The sequence below is a fragment of the Pyrus communis genome, chromosome 2, assembly GCF_963583255.1.
Source record: "Pyrus communis chromosome 2, drPyrComm1.1, whole genome shotgun sequence".
NCBI classification, from domain to species: Eukaryota; Viridiplantae; Streptophyta; class Magnoliopsida; order Rosales; family Rosaceae; genus Pyrus; species Pyrus communis.
This window is the reverse complement of record NC_084804.1, coordinates 35,070,093-35,095,125: the sequence shown is the minus strand read 5'-3', so window position 1 is coordinate 35,095,125 and position 25,033 is coordinate 35,070,093. Positions and strand designations below refer to the sequence as shown.

Genomic DNA, 25,033 nt, shown 5'->3' with positions numbered 1-25,033 from the left:
ATCACCACCGCTTTTACTACCCCATTTCTGTACCCCCTCTCACCATCGTCATTTGGTCCACCACCCTTTCACCAACACCCTGCCACCACACTCCTATCACCACCACTTTTACTACCCCATTTCCATACCACTCTCACCATCATCACTGGTCCACCACTCTTCCACTAACACTACTGCCACCACTTCCACCGCCCGTAATCATCCCCATCGCTAGCACATTTGTCAACTATCATCCTCATCTTTTTCAACACAAATGACATTATAGTTACACTAGACTTATCTAAATAAAGGGAAAAATATTCGAACTTGGATACAAAGGGTGAAGCACAACTGTCTGCTCCAGCTAACTTGACTAAATACATATTTTCAACCCACATTTATAGATTGACAAGCACTAGTGTATTATTTTCTAAGTATGACTTTAAGACTTGTAAACATTAACCGTAATGATCTTCAGAAAAGTACATTTTGGTTTGTATGTTTTCAGTCGAAAGTATTTTTCCTAATGTTTTAGTTTTGTCAATTTGTTAAATAACCTTAACTAAGTTTGCTACTTGAGATTGGTGATAACTACTCACTCGAATGCACTCTATTGTGTTGTTTTATAATTTGAACCTTCATCTTTAATTTGTCTAACTATGAACAAATAGTAGGCTTAATACAATACCTCCTATAAAACAACACTCAAATAATCAAATGATGAGCGAGCGATGAATTAGTATCAAACTTGTTAAAAAAAAGAAAAAAAATTCAGGGGCTTGACACAATTTTTTTAAGGAAAACTAATGAAAAGGGTTTGAAAACTTTGAGTTTTAATGATAAAGATAAAATAAAGGGTAGAATTGATATTTTAGTGTAAAAATATGATTTTTCGTTAAAATGAACAGTATCGTGAACTTTTCGTTAAAACTCATTTTATTTTACTTTTATTTTATATTTTTTCATTTGGTAGAAAAAGTTTCCCAAGTTTTGGTTCTAATTTCTAAACGGCAAAAGCTGACGCGAAGAAACTACCACCAAACAAGCAAAAACAATCCCCCAACCCAGAGAAAAGGAAAAGTGAAGGAAAACCCACTCCCGTGATTATCCCAATTCCTCTTCTCAAATTCTCAAATCTTGGCATTTCGGTGGGTTCTGATTCTATTTGATACTGGGTTTTCACAGGTACGCTTTTTCCCTGAGATCCTGACCCAAAATACTCAAATCTTTTCATTCCCTTGTCTTATTCTCTGATCGTTTTGTCAACTGGGTTTCAGCGCAGGGCCATTTTCTTGCTAATTCGATTGTTGATTTTCAATTTAATACTAATATCCAATTGGGTTTTGCTTCCCTGTGTTTTTTGCGTTCAAATTTTTGTGGGTACAGAGTTGACGTTGAACTTTGATTGGTGTTAATTGTACTTTATTGACGATCTGACTGTATGTTCTTTTGATTTGGGATTTTTATTTGTGATTGGGATGAGCGAATGGTTGAATTGTTTAGACTCTTTTCGATTGCAATTTCGGGTATTCATACTTGTGGGTCAATTTTCTAGTGGAAATTCTAGTTACGCTGTTTTCAACTATGATTATTGAATTGGGATTCTCATAAGTTTTGCCTTGGTGGGTAAGAAAATAACTTTTGGAATTGAACAAGATTACTGACATCCAGCTAATTAGTGATAGGTGTATGAGCTTCCTTTTCTTGCGTTTATTGAGTTCTTTTACATTCACAACTAATGGGACTGTACGTAATTGAACTCGTTTATGGCTTATTTTCTCAGGAAATTTTAAGGATAAAGGACTTAAGTGAAGGGGAATTAGGACTTTCGACATGGCTGGTAATGCTGCAGCTTGTGCTGAGAGGGCAACAAGTGATATGTTGATTGGTCCAGACTGGGCAATAAATATCGAATTATGCGATATTATCAATATGGAGCCTGGGTATGAATACTTTGTTTTCCCTCAGTTTTGTTTGTTAGATTTGAATTTAATGTATAGGTATAACCACCCATATAGAGGTCACATTACTTAAATTGTAGAGTACGTTGAATCTTTCTGAAATATTGATGGCGCAGTCGTTGGTTTAAACTTGAAAGTGCTCATAGTTTATTACGTGGTAATGCATGGATAGATTCATCCTAAATGTCCAACAAGGGAAACATTTTCTAATGGATTCTACGATATGGTAAAAGCATCTGCTGTCGAATAAAATTTGCCAATTATGTTCTCTGTTCACCTCTCTTTCTCTCTCTCTCTCTCTCTCTCTCTCTCTCTCTCTCTCTCTCTCTCTCTCTCTCTATGTGTGTGTGTGTGTGTGTGTGTGTTCGTGTATTCAAATATACACGTGCATGCACACACGAAGGTTACTATGGCTCCTGATAGAAGAGGTGATCTCCTCCTGATATGAATATGTGGCTCATCTCATAAGGAACTCCTGTCCTCATGGATAGTAACACTTGAAAAATTGACAGGGTAGTAGAAAGTTTTCGTTACATTGATTTGGGATGAACTGGAAACTTTGTAAAAGTAGTCATTTATTTTTCACTAGATTCTATGAGCATCTTGGTGTATCCGGCTCTTTTGATATCTTGAACATCTCTTAGCTCTTAAACCCCGCAGAAGACTATCCTCTTTTATCTTCTTTTGTGGTAGATTATTATTATTTTTGATAGAATCTCTTTCCCAATTTAAATATTCAGAATGCAAGTACATTTATTTTGCCAATGAATTGGATTGAAATTTCAGGCAAGCAAAAGATGCCCTGAAGATACTCAAGAAGCGCCTGGGCAGCAAAAATCCAAAAATACAACTCCTGGCTCTTTTTGTTAGTACTATTCCTTTTCTTTTGAGACTTTCAATATTGTTTGTGTTATTCCTTGTCATAAATTTTGCCTCTTTCTTTTAAAATATGAAATTCATGATGTGAAGTTTCTGGTACTCTTCCCATCCCAAAATATGTATACCTGTGAAAATCTCAATAAATTTGTGATTATTGATGGACCGGTCATGGCTCCATGGTTGCCTTGCTATACCCTATCATCAGCACAAAACAAGCTATTTCTGAGCAATGATATCTTTTTGCTTTTCCTAATTTATTATTCGATGCAGGCATTGGAGACTGTGAGCAAGAACTGTGGTGAGAGTGTTTTTCAGCAGATCGTTGAGCGTGATATCTTGCATGAAATGGTCAAAATAGTAAAGAAGAAGGTGCTGAATTTCTCTCTCAACCTTTTGTTTTTTTGTTTTTACTGACTTGTTGCTTCATTTTCCCCTTCCAGTATGTGCATGAATAGGATACTAAGTTTCTTTCTGCTTTGTTATTCTAATTCCATTATGCAGCCGGACTTGAATGTTAGGGAAAAGATACTAATTCTGATAGATACATGGCAAGAAGCTTTTGGGGGACCAAGGGGAAGATTTCCCCAGTACCATGCAGCATATAATGAATTGAGGGTAATTGTTTTTAGCACATCTGTGTTATACTCATGTTAAGCTTTTGTTTGTGATCTGCAAGCAACTAGGGTTATCTTTCCTTGAGATATTAGCATTTATGGTTTGTATGAAGTTTAACTTATGCGGTAAGTATCTTGTAGAAGTCGTGTAAGTTTGATAAGGTTAAAACTCAAGCCATTATAAAATTCAATCTGTATTATGTATATTGCATGTGTACTTAAGCTGTGTCCCCTTTGAACTTTCTAAATAATTTTGGGTAAACTGATCAAAGTAGCCCATTTTCTGAAATGTATTTCCTTTTAAAACTGCCTTATAGGATATTTCTTTCATCTGGCTAAGAATGGGAATATAGAGAATATAATCATGTTGTTATATCTTTATGATATCACCAGTCTGACCCTGCTTGGCCCACTGGTCCAATAAGTGACATTCGACGCTGTTATTTTTCTTTTGAGTTGCTTAATAGGCCATGTTTTCAAATATTTCTGTTTAATTATATGACCTAATCAAATTAAGATTAACGGGTAAACATGTTCAGCCCAACTGCCGTCAGTTTTGACAAATGATGGTAAATGTTGTGAACGATGGAAGTAATAGTGATCTTGCAAACCCTCCTCTAGTGCAAGCCATTGCTATACGTCGTTTTTCACATTAATCGGTTGGACCAATATGATAGTGATGTTGGTATGAGTTCTATTCACCATGAGTATTGGGGTGAACTGAGTTTATCTTTTGGGGTTTGAATATTTTATGACCAATTGAGTTTTTAATTTTTGGGATTGGTTTTATGCTTGAATGACTATTATTGCTTATATGTGGTCATTTTGGGGTTGATTATTATACTTCAATAACTCACTAGTACTTCAACTTATTAGTATTGCATTATTTATATACTTCCTATAAGATTTCATGTCTGAGAGGCTTACCCCTCGCCTTGTCTGACAAAAAAAAAAAAAAAACAAAAACGCAATGCCTCTATGCCTCAGCTTTCACACTATTGGATTTCAAAGCAGTTACCTTCACACCTTTTAATGATGTTTAATAGGTCCAAAATAACATTTCCATCATTTTGGTCAGCTATAATTAGATATAAACTTGCTATTCAATATTTGGTACAAACTATGGATTTTAATTATTTTCTTTTTATTCAGCTTCTTCTTCCCCCTAACTCTCTTCTTTGATAACTGACAGGCTGCTGGAGTTGAATTTCCACCAAGAGAAGAGAACAGTGTACCAATATTTACTCCACCCCAGACCCAGCCAGTAGTTTCCCCTGTTACATCATATGATGATGCTGCCATTCAGGCTTCTCTCCAGTCGGATGCATCTGGCCTTAGGTACTAGCTGAGAATATTGTTTCCTTGGAAACATACATTTTTTGGGCCTTTTCAGTATGATATTTATTCCCTTTTCAAACAATTGTTGTTTCCTTTACATGCATGTTGATCATAACGATAAACTTGCGAGTTGATTGCATGAAAGAGGTTAAAAATAGATGTAGGCAATTGGAAAATGTCCCAGGATTAAACCCCTCAGTATGACATGTTATACATATCTTGTAAGGTTTTGCATAAACTGGTGATTCGATTGTTTCTCGTTCACATTCTTTTCTTTTTCTTATAAATAGAATCACTTTTTCCGTAAACAAAATTTATACCTTTCTCATTATCAATTTTGAATGTGTTGTGCGTGCTTTAATAGTGCAGAAAAATTTGACTATATGTCTGAAAGGCCTTAACCTTGTCAAGTATTTATCAAATTCCCCCCTTGACATGAGGATGTCTCTTACATACTTTTATTATAAATCCCATTAGTTCTAGGTCTTAATCTTTAATAAAAGCTGTCAGTCAGCTTTGATTTTTTGTGCAACTATTTCAGCTGCTGCTTGTTGAATGTCCGTAACTGTAATTTATGACAGAATTCATCTTTGCTTGGTTGAATTTTGTGCTAATAAGATAATTGAACGATAGACTTCAAGGCATTTCTTTCCTTTGTATAGTTAATCCATCATTCGCATAATTCAAACATAAATGCGTGATATTGTAACAGATGCTATCTTTTTTTATTCTTTGGGATTATTTTTTATTTTGGTATAACTTGTTTGAATTATTATTGAAGCTATGATAGATCCATCCAGAATCCCTGATTGAAATTATCTTTAATCAGCTTGCCAGAGATTCAGAATGCCCGAGGAATTGCAGATGTGTTGATGGAAATGCTTAATGCGTTGGATCCTAAGCATCCTGAGGTAATATATTTTCTACCTATTTTTGAGTTCTGATTAATTTCTTTCCATAAAGGTATTATTAGAAGATAGTTTCTCATTTATGTTTTTCTAGAAATATTTTTGTTGAGAGAACAATGATTCTATTTTGCAAAGCTCACCCATCTGAGCCCTTTCTTTCTCCCTCTCTTCCCCCATACAATTCTACTTTGGCTTTTGCTAAATAATAAAAAATGAACCAAATTCGTAAGTATTACCCGCGGGCTCTTAATATATGCAAATTTAACGGTCATAAATGATCAAAATGTGGCAGGGTTTGAAGGAAGAAGTGATTGTTGACCTTGTTGATCAGTGCCGTTCATACCAAAAGCGCGTCATGCTTCTTGTGAATGAGACTGCGTAAGTGATTTAATGAAATGTTGAGTTTGACTTATAGATTTGATACAATAGTGACAGTTGTGCTGCTCTCCTTTCAGAGATGAGGATCTTCTATGTCAGGGATTGGCACTGAACGATGATCTGCAGCGTGTAATTTCCCGGCATGACGATATTGTGAAAAGAACTACAACTGTAGTACGAGGAGCAGAATCTTCGGTTGTGCCACTTGTGAATGTGAACCATGAGGACGATGAGTCCGAGGATGAATTTTCCCAACTAGCGCATAGGTGATTGTTAGAGGAGCTCTTCTGAGTTTTATTGTTTCATTTTTGCCTGTTTTTGTTTCTACTAATTTTACTTATATGTGTGCGATTAAGAATATGAAGATTGTAAGTTCCGTTAATTTTCTATTTTTAATATTCTTGTTCCTCTTAAAAATTCGGTGAAATTCATTGCAGGTCATCAAGAGATAATTCACAAGGACAGGGCCAGAGATCAGCCAATGCCAAGGCTGAACCTGTGCGAGTCAGCCCACTTCTTCCTCCTCCACCGTCTTCGCAAAGGCCAATCACTCTAGGTCCTGGCCTGATTGATTACCTCAGTGGCGAAGCCTACAAATCTGAAGGATCCTCTGCAGCATCAGAATCCACATCCTTTGCAGTTCCAGTTCATTCCAGCTCCACCTCACGATTGGCTCCACTATCACCCTCACCCCCTTCTTCCCAAAACACAACTCCATCACCTGTATTCGTGGGAAAGCCTGTATATGATGAACCGGCTCCTAGAAGCAAATCTATCGATGGGCTACCTCCTGCTCCTTGGGATACTCAGTCTTTGGGGAATCCTCAGTCTCCTGGCAATGGTCACTCTCCTGTCAGCCTTCCTCCTCCACCTTCCAGGTATAACCAGAGACAACAGTTTTTTGAGCAACAAAACGTTCCAGGCAGCGGATCTGGTTCCTCTGGTGCATCTTATGACAACTTAGTGGGACAGACTCAGAATCTCTCCCTTAATTCGTCTAACCCAACAAAACAAGTGAAAAAGGAAGATGCTCTGTTCAAGGACCTAGTTGATTTTGCAAAAGCCAAATCATCTTCGCCTTCAAACTCGAATAGGTCATTTTGAGTTGTGCCCATCAGCGTATCAGTCAGTCCGGCTCCGGACCTTGTTCCTCATCTTTACATACATGAGATCATGAGATTACGTGTTGCTAAATAAACATTGGTAGGAACTTTTTCGGTTTTGGTTTGTCTATGATGTTTGGTTGGTATATTTCCGACATGTCCAGCACGCATTGCATATAATTGATGAACCTTATTGTTTGATTTCTTTGATCTCAGCTTGTTTTTGACACTCGGCCGAATTTTCTTTCTTCTTGTGTGTGTGTGTTGTATGTATGTATGTATGTATGTAACCACATGGAGTGGAAGAGATTGAAATTTAATATTGGTAGGTTTGCCATGACCATATCTTGTGGGTTAGTCCTCTCCTTTTTACAAGTAGCATTGTGTGTGGAGATGTAGCATCTCTCTTGTTGCCCAGTTGCCTGCCAGACATCGTTGGCGGATGGCTTCTGTTAATAATTAGACGTGTGTAATGGCTGCCGCCGTCGTCCTTTGTTTGGCCTACTGCCTTGGTTTCTTGTTCGGCCTCCCGTGGACTTTGATGATTAATAACTTTCCGACAAAAAATTTACTTTAATTGGACATGATTGAGCCCTTTGATTTTCATAGTGACATTTTATTGTTTATTGACATCACCATCTTCTTTTGTTTATGGTGTTGTAGTTGGATAACTAAACGATTTTTCAATTTGAGTGAGATTTTGCAAGAGTAATCCTTATTCAACGGTGCCCTTCAAAATGATTGGTTTGGATCATCATGAATCTTGTTAAATGTGCTCAAACGAGTACCTAGAAAGTAAGTTAGCGCTTTAAAATAATCGGTTAGGACCATAGATATTTCAAGAGTTCATAATACTCCATATAAATTTGAGTGAACTCATTCCAGATAAAGTAGTCCATAAAACTTCGTTTGTATTCAATTATGATTTGATTTTTAAGTATTTTAAAATGTGAAGAATTTTGATGGATTTGGAGGGATTTTAGGAAATCACGCCTCTTCCCTAAGCTTTTATGTGTTTAAACTTGAAACGTTAAGGTGTATTAGTGCAACGTCCAAAACTTGAGAGACTTTTGTGAAGTATTATCGAAATGACCTTAACGTTCCATGAGCAAGGAATTAGAAGAACAAAAACAAAAACTTAAACCGCCTATTTAGGTAGAGAACACGTTTCGACCGTCAGATGGAAAGAAGTGGTTGTCTGAGACCTTATAGTAAATTTTCCATTTTATTACGCGTATATAAATCAGTAAAACAAAAATTTGGTACGTTCTCACCTAAGTTGTGGAGAAAAAATTCAGCATAACTAGACCATTTCACTTGTAAGAATAAAGAGGTATGTAAAAAGGTGGATTTCAAATTTTAGCAAAGGTGACGTAAAATTCAGAACTGGCTGTAGGCCTGTAGCGACAATGTGCATGCAATTGCAAGCTAACTCCCCCAAAAGAAGTTTCTCTGCTATCTATCTCCAAATAGTTGCCCTTTCACGGCTTCCACGGAAGAATATGCATGTGTGTATGATATAATGATATAATGATATAATATAGAAGAAATTGTAGTAATGATTCTTTAATTTTAACTCAATTGAAGTAATGATTTCTTAATTAAAATTAATGACTTGCTTCCTTAACTCATCAAAACGTGCTGTTATGATCCTTTTTATCAACTTCGTTAGAACTTCAGTCAGAAGGAGTCACATGCCACGCACACGAGGTTGAATCAAAGGGGCAAATATGGAAATGTAAATGAGAAAATTGTAGCAATGGTCCCTCAATTTTAATCTAATTGGAGCAACGGCCCCTCAACTTTAACCCAATTGTAGCAATGATTCTTCCATCATGGCTTATTTTGACAGAAATCTTGACGGAGTTGACGAAAAAACCATAGCTGCACGTTTTGATAAGTTAAGGGACCAATGATCACAAAATTTTAGTAGGGAGACCATTACTCCAATTGGATTAAAATTAAAGAACAATTGCTACTATCCATAGCTGCACGTTTTAATGGCTGTGAATGCACCTGTTAATTAAACTTATGAATAACTTTCCGACAAAAAATTTACTTAAATTGGACATGATTGAGCCCTTTGATTTTCATAGTGACATTTTATTGTTTATTGACGTCACCATGTTCTTTTGTTTATGGTGTTGTAGTTGGATAACTAAATGATTTTTCGATTTGAGTGAGATTTTGCAAGAGTAATCCTTATTCAACGGTGCCCTTCAAAATGATTGGTTTGGATCACCATGAATCTTGTTAAATGTGCTCAAACGAAAACGAGTACCTAGAAAGTAAGTTAGCGCTTCAAAATGATCGGTTTGGACCATCGATATTTCAAGAGTTTATAATACTCTTATAAATTTGAGTGAACTCATTCCAAATAAAGTAGTCCATAAAACTTCATTTATATTCAATTATGATTTGATTTTTAAGTATTTTACAACATGAAGAATTTTGATGGATTTGGAGGGATTTTAGGAAATCACTCCTCTTCCCTTAAGCTTTTTTGTGTTTAAACTTGAAACGTTAAGGTGTATTAGTGCAACGTCCAAAACTTGAGAGACTTTTGTAAAGTACTATCGAAATGACCTTAACGTTCCAAGAGCAAGGAATTAGAAGAACAAAAACAAAAACTTAAACCCCCTATTTAGGCAGAGAACACGTTTCGACCGTCAGATGGAAATAAGCGGTTGTCCGAGACCTTATAGTAAATTTTCCATTTTATTACGCATATACAAATTAGTAAAACAAAAATTTGGTACGTTCTCACCTAAGTTGTGGAGAAAAAATTCAGTATAATCGGATCATTTCACTTGTAAGAATAAAGAGGTATGTAAAAAGGTGGATTTCAAATTTTAGCAAAGGTGACATAAAATTCAGAACTGGCTGTAGGCTTGTAGCTACAATGTGCATGCAATTGCAAGCTAACTCCCCCAAAAGAAGTTTCTCTGCTATCTATCTCCAAAGAGTTGCCCTTTCACGGCTTCCGCGAAAGAACATGCATGTGTGCATGATATAATAATATAATATATAAGAAATTGTAGTAATAATTCTTTAATTTTAGCTTAATTGGAGTAATGATTTCTCAATAGTGACCATTGCTTTCTTAATTAATCAAAACGTGCAGTTATGATCTTTTTCATCAACTTCGTCAAAACTTCAGTCAGAAGGAGTCACATGCCACACACACAATGTTGAATCAAAGGGGCAAATATGGAAAAGTAAATGAGAAAATTGTAGTAATGGTCCGTCAATTTTAATCTAATTGGAGCAATGACCCCTCAACTTTAACCCAATTGTAGCAATGGTCATTCCACCATAGCTCATTTTGACGAAAATCTTGACGGAGTTGATGAAAAAACCAAAGCTACACGTTTTGATAAGTTAAGGGACCAATGATCACAAAATTTTAGTAAGGAGACCATTACTCCAATTGAATTAAAGTTAAAAAACAATTGCTATTATCCATAGCTGCACGTTTTGATGGTTGTGAATGAATACTTACATGCAATCATTAATTAAACTTATGAATAATGCTAGGGAAACCAAAATTTTAAATTAAATTTTGTTAATCAAATGATGTGGTTATTGATGATTGAATTATCACTTATTGAATGAATACTTATATGCACCTGTTAATTAAATTTATGGATAATGCTAGAAAAATCAAAATTTTAAACAAAATTTTGTAAACCAAATGATGTGGTTGTTGATGATTGGATTATCATTTAAGTGTTAATTAATGTGTTTAATTTCTATTAATAACACATCACATAATTTACAAATTTAGTTATAAAATTTGATCTCCATAGCATTATCCTAAACTTATTAATTATTTCTACGGCTAGAAAAGAGTAATGCTATTCATATTATGATTTCATATCATATTTCTGTACCACCTTAGATGGCATATGATGTGGATAGTCACATCATTTGAAAAATTTACAAAACCCAAAGAAAGAAAGGAGAAAGATTGCTCTTATGCCACAATCATTATTTAATTAACTAGTTTTTCTTAATTATTAGTTTATTAAATAATGAACTAAAATTAAAAATTTGATTAATTCAAATGATATAGTTGTTCACATCATCTGCTATCTAAAATGGTATAAAAATGTGCTACAAAAATATTATATGAATAACATTACTTGTTAGAAAAGCAGCCGTGTTAAAAGTGTTCAGAGCAAACGCTAAAGTCCAGGTTGTCCTTATGTTCAGAGTCCCATTTTCCAAGTTGACTTGTACTTAGTATTGTGCACAAGAAAAACAGGGAGGATCTTATTTATTTTTTTCAAATTTATTAATAAATTAATTATTTTTGCCCATATGGAATTTTATTTTGTCCGGATCACAATCAGGTAGACTCATTAGCTCGGAGTATCAAATATAAAATCTCTTATATTTTTTGTTTATTAAGGAGTCGCAGTCCACGCTTTTATCATTAAGCCACTTGTTATGATTCTTAATTAATATAATTTGGATAATGGTAATTACCAATTCCCGGTCAACAAATGAGTTTGGATTGCCAAGTATTTGCCATAGGCACCTTTTATATTTATTGCCACCTACTGCTGTTGAAGTTCTTTACATTTTATCATTTTATTTAGTTATTTTTTGTGCAACGATATTTTACTTTAAAAGCAAGAGGATAATCTGTTTTTGACCTCTAAAATAGATGTTTTTACTGAGGATGTTCAATTGATAACGAAATGAAATGGAATTTACCAAGTGTTGAAAAATAAAAGGATTATCTCTTCTTCTAGGAAATTAAGGGCAAATAATTATTCTATTTTAAAAGCGAGAGGATAATCTACGTTTGGTCTCTAAAACAGATGTTTTTGCTGAGGATGGTCAATTGATAAAGAAATGAAATGGAAAGGATAATCTACTTGTGGCCTCTAAAACAGATGTTTTTGCTGAGGATGGTCAATTGATAAATAAGCGTTGAAAAATAAAAGGATTATCTCTTCTTCTACGAAATTAAGGGCAAATAATTATTTTGGACTGGCTACATTGTATAACAGTTTATAGTCAATTCAAAGAGTAGGAAAATAAAATGATTATAAACTATTCTAATAAGCAATTTCCACTTTTGGACTCATTAGGAGAAAATTTATTTTTCTAATAGTCAGTCCAAAAGTTTCTAATAATCAATCTCCCTAGTAGTTGATCAACTTCTAGAAAAGTTTTTATTTATTATTATTTTTATATGCTCAATGAATTACATAATTTAGGGTTTAGGCACACGTTCCGATTAAAAATATTTTCCAAAATTCATCGGCCATCAGCCACTTGTTCCGTCTTGGGGAAGGGGGTAGCTTCTCCCCCCATTCTCATAGCCTTCATGTTCTCATGGATTTTGACGCAAATTTGTTTTTCGATTTTAGAATTTTCGTCAATAAGTGATTCCTTTTTATTAGGGATAAGTTTTGGAGTCCTTTTTTTAGTCAAGTTTGGATGTGAATTAATGATTTAAGATTTGGATGTGTTCCTTTTATTCTCTTACATGTCTTGCTCTCAAATCTACCTATGGTGTGAAAATTAATTTGGTAAAAAAAAAAAAAAAAAATAAAAAGTATTTCACAAAACTAGTATACTCACAAACACAACCTTGTCAATAATATTAACCATTACATTTGAGACTTATTTTGAGTTCACATCCCTTAATTTCATTTGATAAACAATATAGTTATTTTAGAATTTCTGCAAACATTGTTAACATGAGTGAAAGAGGTGCAGACCTAAGAGAAAAAAATCTCGATTTCTTACTGATTTGAGAATCTTGTTACAAAGTTGTGTAAGGGCTCAATATGTATAGTGAACTTAACCGTAACTAGGCAGTAGGAACATGTAAGATACGTGATGTTATGCTAGATTACACCCCCCAGTCGATTTAGAAAAAAAAAAATTGAGCTTTTTTATTTTGTTTTGTTCTTCTTTTTAAACCTTGGCAGCATGGAGAAATTTATTTTGTTTTTAATACAAGCGCTAGTGAAGGAATAGACTTTCAAGACCTGGGAAGTCTTCAAGGTGAATACTCTTAACCAACTGACCTACAAACCCCTTGCAAAAATAATTGAGTTCTATGAGCGGATATCCATCATAATGTTATATATGATCTAAATGAGGACCAAACAGATATTGAACAAGAAAAAAAAAAATGTTGGAGAGGCCTAATGAAATATGACAAAATGTTCTTAGAAATTACGTACATGGAGTTCTGGGACGTCCACATCCGAACTGCTCCAAATACAATGTTTTTAACTTTTCATAGCACTATAAAAACAGGCAATGGTCGAAGTTCAATCTAACTAAAACGTTCTCTCCTCATTTAATCTAATTTGTTCAGTTGTACGTTGCCAGCTCTTTGTTTTTCAATGGCTAAAACAGCTCCGGTAGTTTTGACCCAAAACATTAATATTTCTGATACCCAAAGGGCCACCTCCTTTAATCATTCAACTGATTCCTCTAGCATCAACTTCCAAGAGCACTCCATTTCAGCTCCTGATGATGAAGTCCCCACCATTGATTACAGCATGATCTTCTCTGGTGATGTCGATCAACGACCCAAGGCCCTCCAATATCTTGCCTATGTTTGCGAGGAGTACGGCTTTTTTTATGTATGGAATTCCTCTCATCTACACACATTGTATCTGTATGCACAATTTAATTTAACTGACTAAAGTTTCTTAAACATGTGTATTATAACACACACATAGAGCTTCAAGTGTGTGTCAGATGTTCACAGAGACGAGCTACTGATTACCCACTCTACCAAAACTTCTATGGCACGGGGATGCCATGGTGGAAATATCCCATAGTTTACTAAAAGAAAATAAAATTATAATTAATTATGGAACTAAGTAGATCAGTTTTTATAAACCCACGAGAATATAACAAAGAAGGGTATGTGTTGCGTTTTATTCAATGACCTTTTTTTGTCTTGTGCAAAAAGAAATGCATGTTTCTATTTCTTTTTCTTTTTTTTCGTGTCAATAAAGTTTTCCTCATTCCGTCCCAGGTTTTTATTTTATTTTGTATAAAAAAGTATGTTTTCTGAGGATGTACTAAACAATTTGCCAGCTGATAAATCATGGTTTGCCGGATAGCGTAATTGACAAAGCACTGAAGGGAGTTTCCGAGTTCTTTAATCTGACGGAGGAGGAAAAGTTGGAGTATGAGAAGAAGGATTCGGCAGATAGGATCAGATGGGGGCTAGGTTTCTCACCTGGGGACCATGAAGCTGTCAAGCGGGAGTATCTCAAAGTTCTCCCACATCCAAAGTTTGAAGGGCCTGACAAACCAGCAGGTTTCAGGTATAAGAAAATAGTTGTGTTTGAGTTTATAAGAAATTCGTTGCTGCTTCATTGCAAGAATTTCCAATGCATAAAAAAAAATCAAGAATTTCCAAAGTTATTTCCTTTCTATAAATATTCTACAAAAGCAAAAACAAGATCTTACTTGTTCTGCAAGCAACCTCATTGTGTTTTTACATCGTCCACATAGATTCTATAATTGTGTTTTTTTAAGTTATGAGGGTAAAACATATATAAATTCAACTTTGGGTTTTTTTTACATTGTCCACTTTGGGTTGAAAATTTTGAGGGTAAAACATATATAAATTCACTTTTATGATGTATATCCAAATTCTAATTAGCTTCGTAACTACTGGCCTTTCAACATTTTCTTTTACGTGTTACAGCAAGTCTTTGGAAGATTATTACCAAAGGGACCGAGAGGTGATGATAAACTTGGCAAAGGCAGTATCAAAAACGTTGGGATTCGAAGAAAATTACTTAGAGAAGGAACTAGGGTTGGAAATTGGCGCCGATGTTTCTGCAATGAACGTGTATCCCCCCTGGTTTAAATCCAACACTCCAATCGGTCTGCCGGCGCATCACGATCCTGGCTACCTAGTTTCCCTTGTACAAAACGTCAACGGCGGTCTCCAATTACACTATAAGCAAAAGTGGATCAATGTTCATATGCCTTCTAATTCCATTTTTGTTAATATTGGGGATCATCTTGAGGTAAATATGCATTAGTTGTATACTTTAAGCCCATAATTTCTTTTTGGACGTGCGATAATATGGTAACATAATCAACCATGTTAATTACATTGCTGACCCATATCTTATAGAAGATGAGGCCGCCGGTGCTCGTTTGCACATGCGAACCAACCCAACAAACAAGGAAATAATGTCTCTTGGGACATTGAGAAGAGTAATGCTAGGCTACCATATTTTCTATATCATGTATGTACCATCTCTCTAATAGAGATAGGGTCATCTATACATATAGGTCTCATCTTTATTAGAGAGGCAGTACAAATGTGATATGAAAAATATGATAAGAGTAGTATTTTTGTCTTGAGAATAATTCACGCCGTTTGAAGGGAAACCTTATATGTGCCATATTTATTGTTCACATACTATATTAGTCATATCTTTCACAAAGATCGAACCTATGAACTAATGGATTCGACTTACTAGAGGTATGAACATATGGGGTTCCATATAGTATTTCCTCAATGCAATTATGACGGTTCATTTTCCGTACTACTCAATAACCCGGACAATTGAAGAGCAATTACATTTTTAGTACAAAACTTAGAATAAAGTAAAGAAGATAAGTATCCAAGTTTGTTGTATAACTAAGCTAATTTTGATTCAAATATTGCTTGTATTATAATAGGTTTTAACTAATGGGAAGTACAAGAGTCCTATGCATCGTGTGATCCTAAACAACAAGGTTACAAGAGTCTCTGTGGCCACAGTACACGGACCATCACACAACACATTCGTGAAACCAGCTCCAGAGTTTGTGGACGAGTCTCACCCGCCAAAATACCGAGGGATGATATACAAGGACTCCTTGGAAGCCAATGGTTACCATGAGATTGATGGAAAATCATGCCTACAACAACTTCGGATATGAATTAAGCAGCTAGGCATTTAAGCTTAAAGCTGGCACAGAGATGTCGTGTGCTAAAATATTTAAATAATGTGTGTGTTTCTTTTATGAAGTAATCAATGTAATTGATCCTAAAAACAATATTTTGTTATGGTGCTAATTAATAATGAATAAGGTATTGCAGAAGTTGCCACACTTTGGCTTGTGTGTCGCAATTTTACTAGTAATAGCTACGCCAGCATAAATCACGTTTGTTTCGTGTTGTTGTACCTTAGTAAATGTCCTGGGGGATAGAGTATTTCTTTTGAACTCATTGCATTTCAGATTCAAATTCTTACCCTCTTTTTAGTGTTTATTAGAATAGTGATATCGCTTGTAATAAAATGTATTGAAAAAGCCCTCTCCCATTATTATTTTGTTCCTAATCATTTGGTTTTGGTGTTTAACAATTTGGGTTTGTGCATTTTAATATTAAATAATTTCCTTTTTTTTTTTCACTTAATATTAAATAATGTAACTCAACACTAACTAGGAGACTTTAATCTTTTGTGTTTGTTACCCAATTAACTAAGGACCTGAACTACCTTTAAGCCCAAAGGAGAAGTTTCATCGCTTCTATGTGTTAATTAATACATTCTAATTACTTAATTAATATAATCAATTAATTCCATCATCCCTTACTTATCTCATTACACAAGTGTATTGGTGTACAATCGTTTTAGGTTCTAATTAGCGAGGTAGTAAGGTGATTGGTATCAATACAATTGGTTAGAACTTTAAATCACCTAGTGAATTAAAACTTACTTTTAGTTCTCCCTTACATCGACAATTATGTGATGAATCATCAAGAGGAACCCACAAGCCAAAAATGATATCTAGCCATGTGTCATGGCTACCCAATCATTCTCTAATTTATTACTCTCAATCATGTTATTAGGGTATGGTTAATTTTATGTCAAACCACTATTGGAATCATTCTAACTTATATGATTCTATTGAGACGTATGGGAATGTCTTCCTTTATTACGCTCGATACTTCGGCCCAAGATTCCCGAATCATATCATATATTCTTCTTCTTCTCGTACTGAGGATTAGAAATTCCTTGTTGAACATTCAAATACATCTAAGAATAAGTCAATGATCACAACAATGCTTAGAACATATCCAATATGAGATTTGGTCACGTCTCATTGTCATTGATTAGCAAGGTATCCTCATGACAACTATAACGTCTTAGGTCAAATGATTACTTGCATTATTCCAACTTGTAGGGTTGCTTGCTTAACATGTATGTAGAATTTCATGTGAGTACTTTTGTTTGATTGTATTCAATGAGCTCATTCCCTTGACAAGCTCCTACATACTAGTCTTAGTGTCCCTACATGAGTGGTTTCAGAAGGGCCATCCTCCTATTGAAGTAGATATAGTATGTACTGATATATTTGGATTGTCAGATGGACCGAGAACCTTTTAGGATTATGATCATGGAAATGTCTCATTATTCAAACCTCTTAACATTACCTCTTCGATTAATCCATTGTCCATGAATTCACTACTTGAATGCATATTGTTTAATTGACATAGTCCTAAATAGGACTTTACTTGTGTATTTCATTAGTCATCACCAAATATTTCGACATTATCTTGAAAGGTTTCTTCTCAAGATTGACTTCCAAGGCATATCTCCAACAATACGATCATTCCAGTGTGTGATTTACAAACAACCATTATGCATTCAAAATGAAAATGATAACCCTTCCCTTATTCCAGTTACAAACCACCACTAATATGCATGTTCTGTTTGAAGGGTTATGACCATTTCCAATTAGCCACAAAGAATTATTTGATTAATTACTTTTTTGAAATTTTACAACATCTTCCTCTGCTTCTTTTTTAACAAATGAATACAGAATATGCAAGTTGACGTGGAGTGCATGTGGAAAGTGTGAGGTGTATGTAGAAAGTGTGGAGTGTGAGGGTAGTAGAAAACGTATGTAAGGCGTACTAAGATAAATTTTATTTGAAAAAGTAAATGTAGATTGTATTCATTAGGTGATGTGTATTTAATAATAGTAGGGTAAATTAAAAAAACATGATGCATGTCACAAAATCCAACACCAAACTTTATCTAAATCGATGTCATTTCTACAAATGATTAAATGACATATACTGATTGCCTTGTTTAGAACCATAATAAAAATAAAAAAGTCTAAATTCCAAATTTAGGCCATCACCACCAACACTCTTACATGCCCACAACCATCGTTGCTGCCAGAGACCTCACTATCATCGTCACCATCATCTTATCATCGTCGGCACACTAAACAAGCATTTGAATGAATTTGAATGATAAGATCAAATTGATGTGAGAAGAAAAACGTAAAGAACAACCACATTGATTGAATTGAAACGTTTGAGACAAAATTATAAGTTTCACAAACACCATGGGCTAATGGTACAAAAATTATTAGGAAATAGAGAGAATAAATTTTTGAATTTTCTTATGAGAAATGCTAAGGATATTTTTCGTGTGAAAAAAACATAATATGTCTTCCAATTTGTGATTTCTTCTCCCTCTTCCATTGAGATTTGTGTACCGCCAAAACGAAAACCCACCAAAAACCCCCGCCTCGTTTTCTCTTTGTTATCCTACAATCTCATTTGCCCCAAAACGCTCAAATTCCCAAATTTGATTTCTCCGTTTGATTACAGACTGCGTTTTGGGTTGCTTTCTTCTCAGATCTCCACCGCTTTCCTACTTTGAAACTGAAATCAGGTACTTTTCCCTGGTTTTTGCCTGCCTTAATTTTCTGTTTATATTTTGATTTTATGCCTTTGGCTTTTTAGTTAATTACTAGAAATTTGTACCTACATGATGTTGCGGGATTGAAAATCATATGAAAGGCCTTATAGCTTCAATTTTCATAAACAATGTTTGAGTAAAAAAACAGAGAATTATGAATGGCAATGCAATTTACACGGAGCCTTATCATGAACGGAACAAATTTAGATACCAAAATAAAAAATAAAAATTTATTTTTTCAAAGTGCGAAGAGATAATTGTTTATTGAAAAAGTTGGACCAGTCAAACTAAGCTTGCTACAGACTAAACAAAGTTGAAAAACATCATTAGCTTTTTCAAGTGTTATAGTCAATGAATGTAATTGGATACCAGACTTGTTCCTAGTTTGAGGTGTTTCCAAAGGAAAACTGTTGTACTTTGGAGAGTTGTGAATACAATTGCAAAAGATAATAAAGACAGTTAGCCAATGATTAAAAAAAAAATATGCATAAAAAGTTCAAAATTGAGTTTTGGGAGAGAGGGTGGAGAGAGAGGCGAAGTCACCTTATAACCGGAGATCAAATGCATTTTTTCCTATGATTGAGGTGGTAATTCAATTTGTGAAATTCTGAAAGCAAACATTTAAATAAAGTCTAATCAAAATTTAGTACAAAATGTTAATTAGAAATGTGTTAAAAAGGAAGTAAAAAAGATTAAAACTTGCCAAACGTGATGAGTACAATTTTACCATCTGTTTGTGGAAAATATACCGCTGTGACATGCCATATGTTGATCTTGCCTTCTTGGAAGTTGTGATTGCCAGGTAGCATAAATCTGTACAATATTTTATAAATTATGAAACAAATTATTATGTCAAAGTTGTGTGCTAAAAAATAATTTATACTTATATATTGACGCAAGTTATGATTTTAATTTGTATATAACTTGGTGGAGTCATTCTATGTATGAGTTTCTTATATTCATCATCCATGCTATGTGAAAAGCCGATTCCAAGTTCTGCAGAAAGTCACAAAGAAATGAAATATAAGGGGAGTGTATTCAATTGAGAATTTGAGAGACTTTAATGGATTTATAAATCCATGGATTTTTATGAAGTTTAATTGATTTGTAGAGATTCCATACAAAATTTTGATTCAATTCCTTCGAAATCTCATAGAGAGATGTGAGATTTGTGTATGCCTAAAATACACTACGAAATCTATCCAATTCCCTCTAATTCCTCAACTTTCTCAAATTGTTTAAAATCAATTTCTAATTGAATACATCTGGATTTCTAAGAATTTTAATAAACTATCATAAATTTCTAATTGAATACACCTTGAATTTCAAAGAATCATTTAAATTCCTAACTGAATACCCCTAGATTCATTAAAAGAATTAAAATCTCTCAAAATCCCAATTGATTCATGCGCATAATATTCAAATAAAGAAAATTTGAATAAAAAGGCACTAACATTCCAATGCCCATTGTTTGGATGAAATGAAATTCTCATAAATTCGTGGCAAATCATCGATGACATACTCCTAAAAAGATGAAAAACATCTAACTTTAAACAGAAAAAAGGTACAAAAATTACCTCAACAAATCGATTGAGGTGGATGATCACATCATTTTCTCTTCCCTTTATCCTCATACTCTTTACCCGCGTTTGTGCCTGTACAACGCTCAAACACAACCCAAATTAATTCAAAGGAAATATGCACAACCCAAGAGAAATTAATTACTTCAAATAATTATTCACTTCCTCACAACCCAAACTAATTCAAACGAAATCTGCACAACCCAAAGTAAGAGATCAAACGAAATATGGACAACCCAATAGAACATACCTGAGTTCAATTCAACTTGTCCGACAATAGTCCAATCCTCTAAGAACCCATAATTTTTTCAATCCTTGGATCCCTAGAAAAATCACCAGAATATAAATTTCTTTGGTAAAGAATTTTTAAAATCTGAAGTAGGATAAATTGCTTACCTTCCGTAAACAGGGTTATGGAGGGATAGAATCAAAACCGATAGGATTGAATAAATCAGTTGTGATCAGCCTGTTTGTTGCTGACCTGCATTCACACAAAAACCATACAAAATAAATCGCCAATTAGATTTGATAGCATACCACAATGTCATAACACAAAATTAATTATAATCACAAAATTAGCCACCTGAAATCTGCCGGACAACTCACCAAGAAACCCAACTTTTTCAGTAATTCTTTCAGACAAAGTTACACCAAATCTTCAGATATGAATCCAATTCTTTTCTTCCTCTTTCTCTAAATGAAATTGAGTTATCTGGTGAAGTGGTGTTAAAGTTTACATGAGTGTCAAAAATGAACTTCTTTGCAAGAGAATACAATAATTTCTGATGAAAATCTATTGAATACCAATCAAAATTATATAGGGGAAAGAAACCTTACCAAATTTGAGGCACAAATGATCAAACTCTAAAGCCCTTCATTTCACAGCTTTTTTCCAGCAACCAAATAAACTTTTAAAAAAAACCTGTAGAATCCAGAGCAACAGGAGGATATAACAAAAATGATTTACCAAAATATATATAGGACAATCACATCTTTATCTATCCCTATTACAAAATTCAAGATACAAATAGGGGCAATAAAAATACTGTGTATAACATTCTCTCAAACAATCCATTGTAAATATTGGTAAGTATTATTTTTATACTTGCTCTTTATTATATATTTGTTCACATTGTACCATTTTGGAAAACATTTTGCTATTATAAACCAATTTGGTTCATTTTCGACAATTTGATATTTCCAATTCGGTGGATATACTTTATCAAGAGATCTAGCCACAGTAAACCATCTATGCACAGGTTTCACATTAGTTAACAAAAAAGAAAACAAACGCTTGTTTAAAACTTAAAAAAAATATATACAAACTATTGACCTACACACAACTTTTAAATTGGTTCAGCAAAAAGAATGCCATCACATTCTTTCAAATTTTCAACCAACTATTTTGTTATCTAAATCTCACCCTGAAACAGTTTAAAGATTGAAAAGTTGCATAAACTGTTACAATTTTAACACAAAGAGACCCTGCAAAACAAACAGATGAAAAAAATAAAAAATAAAAAAACAATGAGTAATAAAACTCACAGATCATAATACACAAAATTCCTTAAACACAACACAAATTACCATGTAAGTCCTGAATCAGTTTTGTTTTAAATCCAAATGAGGTCAATCCATTCTTGTCTCACACTCTTCTATCTTTCTTCTTTTTGATTTCCACCACAAATTATAAATCTTTTTCCCACGCTTGCCACTTCAATTTTATCCCACCTTAACATCTTATATCTAATTTGCAACCCACCGCTCTTAAATTAAAAACAAATATTCTTTACACAGTTTATTTAATCAGTTTTTGAGTATAAACAGTGCTGTCCTTGACTAAATAATAATATCAAACAAAATTAAGAGAAAAATATAACCGCCCAATAAGAATGACTTAGCGAATTACATCACAATAAAAACCGGGCCCAACTATAACCAAAAACCAAACAAAACTCTAAATCAAAACTCTAAAATCTCGAAATCACTCACCTTCTGCCTCTGGTACCTGGGATCAGAGCTGCTGGCTTTACTCGTTGTACTTTGCAGCAATTACATACATAGAAATTAAAACTGAAATATAAAAACACACTAAAAACTGAAAAAGATTTAACTCCCTATATCAACATATATCAAATTCCAAATAGTTTCAAATTGTTACAATGGAAGCAGCGCGAACTACTTTGAGGACTGGAAATAATATTTTCCCAGCAAGAAAACAGAGGTAAACAAATAAAACTGTCGATCGAGTACAAGTTGTCTCCTAAGGAATTCTTAAGCCAATGTAATTGGCTTCAAAATTGTTGGTTCTCTTCAGATAAATTTTTGGTTATTGTTTCTCTCTTCCATGCAAGCTTACATCAGTAAAGGAAGCCATAGATTTTTAACTTTTACCTATTACCTTGGGTAGGGGTGGTTCGGTATGGGATACCATACCGAAACTAGTATCCCGAATCCCAAACCAAAATTTTTCAGGACGGAAATTTGAAGACCAATCCCAAACCAAATTTTCGGGAATCCCAAATTTCGGGAATCCCGAAATATTTTCGGGATTTTGGGACAAATCGGGAATCCCAAATTGAAATATGAAATTATGAATTGTTCTTCAAATATATAATTCAAGAACACATTCATGAACTAGGAATTTCATTTCATTCACACTACCATTTAATTGAACACTGGCATGCCTGATTGTTTTTATCATAGTCAAAATTCAAATTAATTAAACCCTTTTTGCAATATGTTGAGAGACAAAAGAATCAAGTCTTCTAAAATCATCAGCCATGGCAGCAATAATAATAAAATCCACATGAATATCAAACAAAACATGAAAAATATGCAAGGTGTAGGGCATTCCAGGTTGCAAAGCATGAATTAGAAACTACTAGCATCAATTATAAAAGAATAATATATATATAATAATTAATATTATATATTTTCGGTTTGGTATGGGATTCCCAAAATATCGAGAAGCCAATCCCGAATCCCATACCGAAATTTTGGGATCGGTTCGGGATAGCATCCCGAAAACTTCGGGAATTTCGGTTTGGGAAATTTTTGATTTGGGATCGGGATTTTTTCGGTTCGGTTCGGGAATTTTGGGAATTTTTTCCACCCCTAACCTTGGGTATGAGATCCTCAAGTCGTGCGCTCTCCAAATGGTTCCAGAAAACAAAAAGCACTGTTTCCCGAAAAAGCACCAATATTCAGACATTTGCACAACCAATGGTGCACTAATTGAGTTGCCAACGTATAAGGATGCTAATTCATCATATAGCACTACAGTTAACACATATTTCTTTCTGAAATTAAATTAAGAAAAAATTCGACATTCACATACCACAGCAATTATACTGTTCCATGAAGTAATGTTACTATCGCAGCCAAATCGACACAAAACATGAAACAGTCCTTTCAAAAACAAAATTCAACCCATTAATCATATACTCATTTAACACTCTATATATAGATTACAGAGTTTCAAAAATTTTCCGAAAAACAACAAGCCCAACAAACAAATATAAAAAATAAAAGTAACTAAGTTCCCAATAGTATAATCCATCAGAAAAGTACAAACTTGCACCAGTAAAATGAAAGCAAAGACCACAAAAGTAGAAAAATGAAGATGCAAAAAATGCAGAAAACCACCAAATACACATGCGATTTGGTTTGTTCAGAACCAAGAATAAGGCATACTTTTCCACAATTGTAGCTTTGGAACCGAATCCGTCGTTCGGAACTGTCGCAGAGGTGACAGACGATCAGGACCACGTTATCTTCAACCAGCTGCGGGGCGAAGCAAGGTTGAGATAAAAAACAAAGAACAGAATATTCATTTCAACAGCAAGCACATAAATTACATATAAAAGAAATTAAAAAATTGGATCCCTCAAAATCATCAAGTTTTTTCTAAAGTCCAATTATATCAAATCACAAATTTGAAGCAGATTTTAACATGAAATAGGTGTAGAAGGTACCTGTGGTGATGAGGAATAGATGATGATGTGGGTTTTTTCAATTGGAAAGATCTGGAGCAAAGTTGCTGGTGAAATTTGGGGAAGAGAAGTTGACCAGAAAAGAAGAAATCACGGAGGAAGCAGAGATCGAAGAGCGCGAAGTAGATATCGAAGAGAGCAGAGATGGAAGAGAGATCGCGAAGTGCCTTTCTCGGGTTTCTGAAGAAATCGAGAGATTTCTATTGCACAGCAGGGCAAAAGCGGGAGTACACTGTAGAATAAACAGTGTCCACATAAACAAAGAAAGGGCTAAAAAAGGAAGAACACTGGCGAATGAACAGTGTTTCAAACGTTTTAGGGTTTCTGTTATGTTTTCATCCTTTCTCTCTGCATCTGGGTTTTTTTATCAATTCAAAAAATATGGGTTTATTTATTATTTACTTATATATATATTTGTGTGTTGACGTACGTGTTTGATTAATTTAGATGGTAGCACTTACTTGAGTAACTAGTTGTGAAATATGATGAGAATCTCATTAATCATTCTATTTTTCTTGACATTTTCGGAGAATAATCCTTGTGGCTTATCTGAACATTCCATAATTAAGGGTGCTCTCACTGTC

The 25,033-nt window shown here is 34.2% G+C and overlaps 2 protein-coding genes and 1 long non-coding RNA gene across 11 annotated transcripts; 2 read left to right on the top strand and 1 right to left on the bottom strand.

Moving 5' to 3' along the window:
- Positions 1-993: 993 nt before the first annotated feature.
- On the top strand, positions 994-7,370 carry LOC137726268 (TOM1-like protein 3). The gene is made up of 10 exons (XM_068465169.1): positions 994-1,164; positions 1,763-1,922; positions 2,727-2,805; positions 3,090-3,188; positions 3,321-3,434; positions 4,626-4,771; positions 5,601-5,682; positions 5,972-6,057; positions 6,135-6,323; positions 6,495-7,370. The coding sequence occupies exons 2-10, from the start codon at positions 1,813-1,815 to the stop codon at positions 7,159-7,161; spliced, it is 1,572 nt and encodes a 523-aa protein (XP_068321270.1). The 5' UTR covers positions 994-1,164; positions 1,763-1,812; the 3' UTR covers positions 7,162-7,370.
- Positions 7,371-13,462: 6,092 nt separating this feature from the next.
- On the top strand, positions 13,463-16,248 carry LOC137726571 (2-oxoglutarate-dependent dioxygenase 19-like). Its single transcript, XM_068465506.1, has 4 exons — positions 13,463-13,777; positions 14,241-14,473; positions 14,860-15,187; positions 15,852-16,248. The coding sequence occupies exons 1-4, from the start codon at positions 13,535-13,537 to the stop codon at positions 16,092-16,094; spliced, it is 1,047 nt and encodes a 348-aa protein (XP_068321607.1). The 5' UTR covers positions 13,463-13,534; the 3' UTR covers positions 16,095-16,248.
- A 1,764-nt stretch (positions 16,249-18,012) lies between these two features.
- Positions 18,013-24,646, bottom strand: LOC137722781 (uncharacterized). Of its 9 annotated transcripts, XR_011066791.1 has the most exons (13): positions 24,432-24,643; positions 24,151-24,240; positions 23,795-23,865; positions 23,577-23,635; positions 21,878-22,855; positions 21,292-21,376; positions 21,061-21,166; positions 20,851-20,935; positions 20,705-20,777; positions 20,452-20,529; positions 19,602-19,870; positions 19,418-19,481; positions 18,037-18,391 (listed from the first exon to the last, which is right to left on the bottom strand). It is a non-coding gene; the product is annotated as an uncharacterized lncRNA (long non-coding RNA). The 9 variants fall into 9 exon arrangements; XR_011066794.1 differs by having other exon boundaries at positions 18,023-18,391; positions 19,624-19,687; positions 19,799-19,870; positions 23,577-24,240; positions 24,432-24,646; XR_011066792.1 differs by having other exon boundaries at positions 18,025-18,391; positions 21,878-21,939; positions 22,447-22,855; positions 23,577-24,240; positions 24,432-24,645.
- Positions 24,647-25,033: the final 387 nt, after the last annotated feature.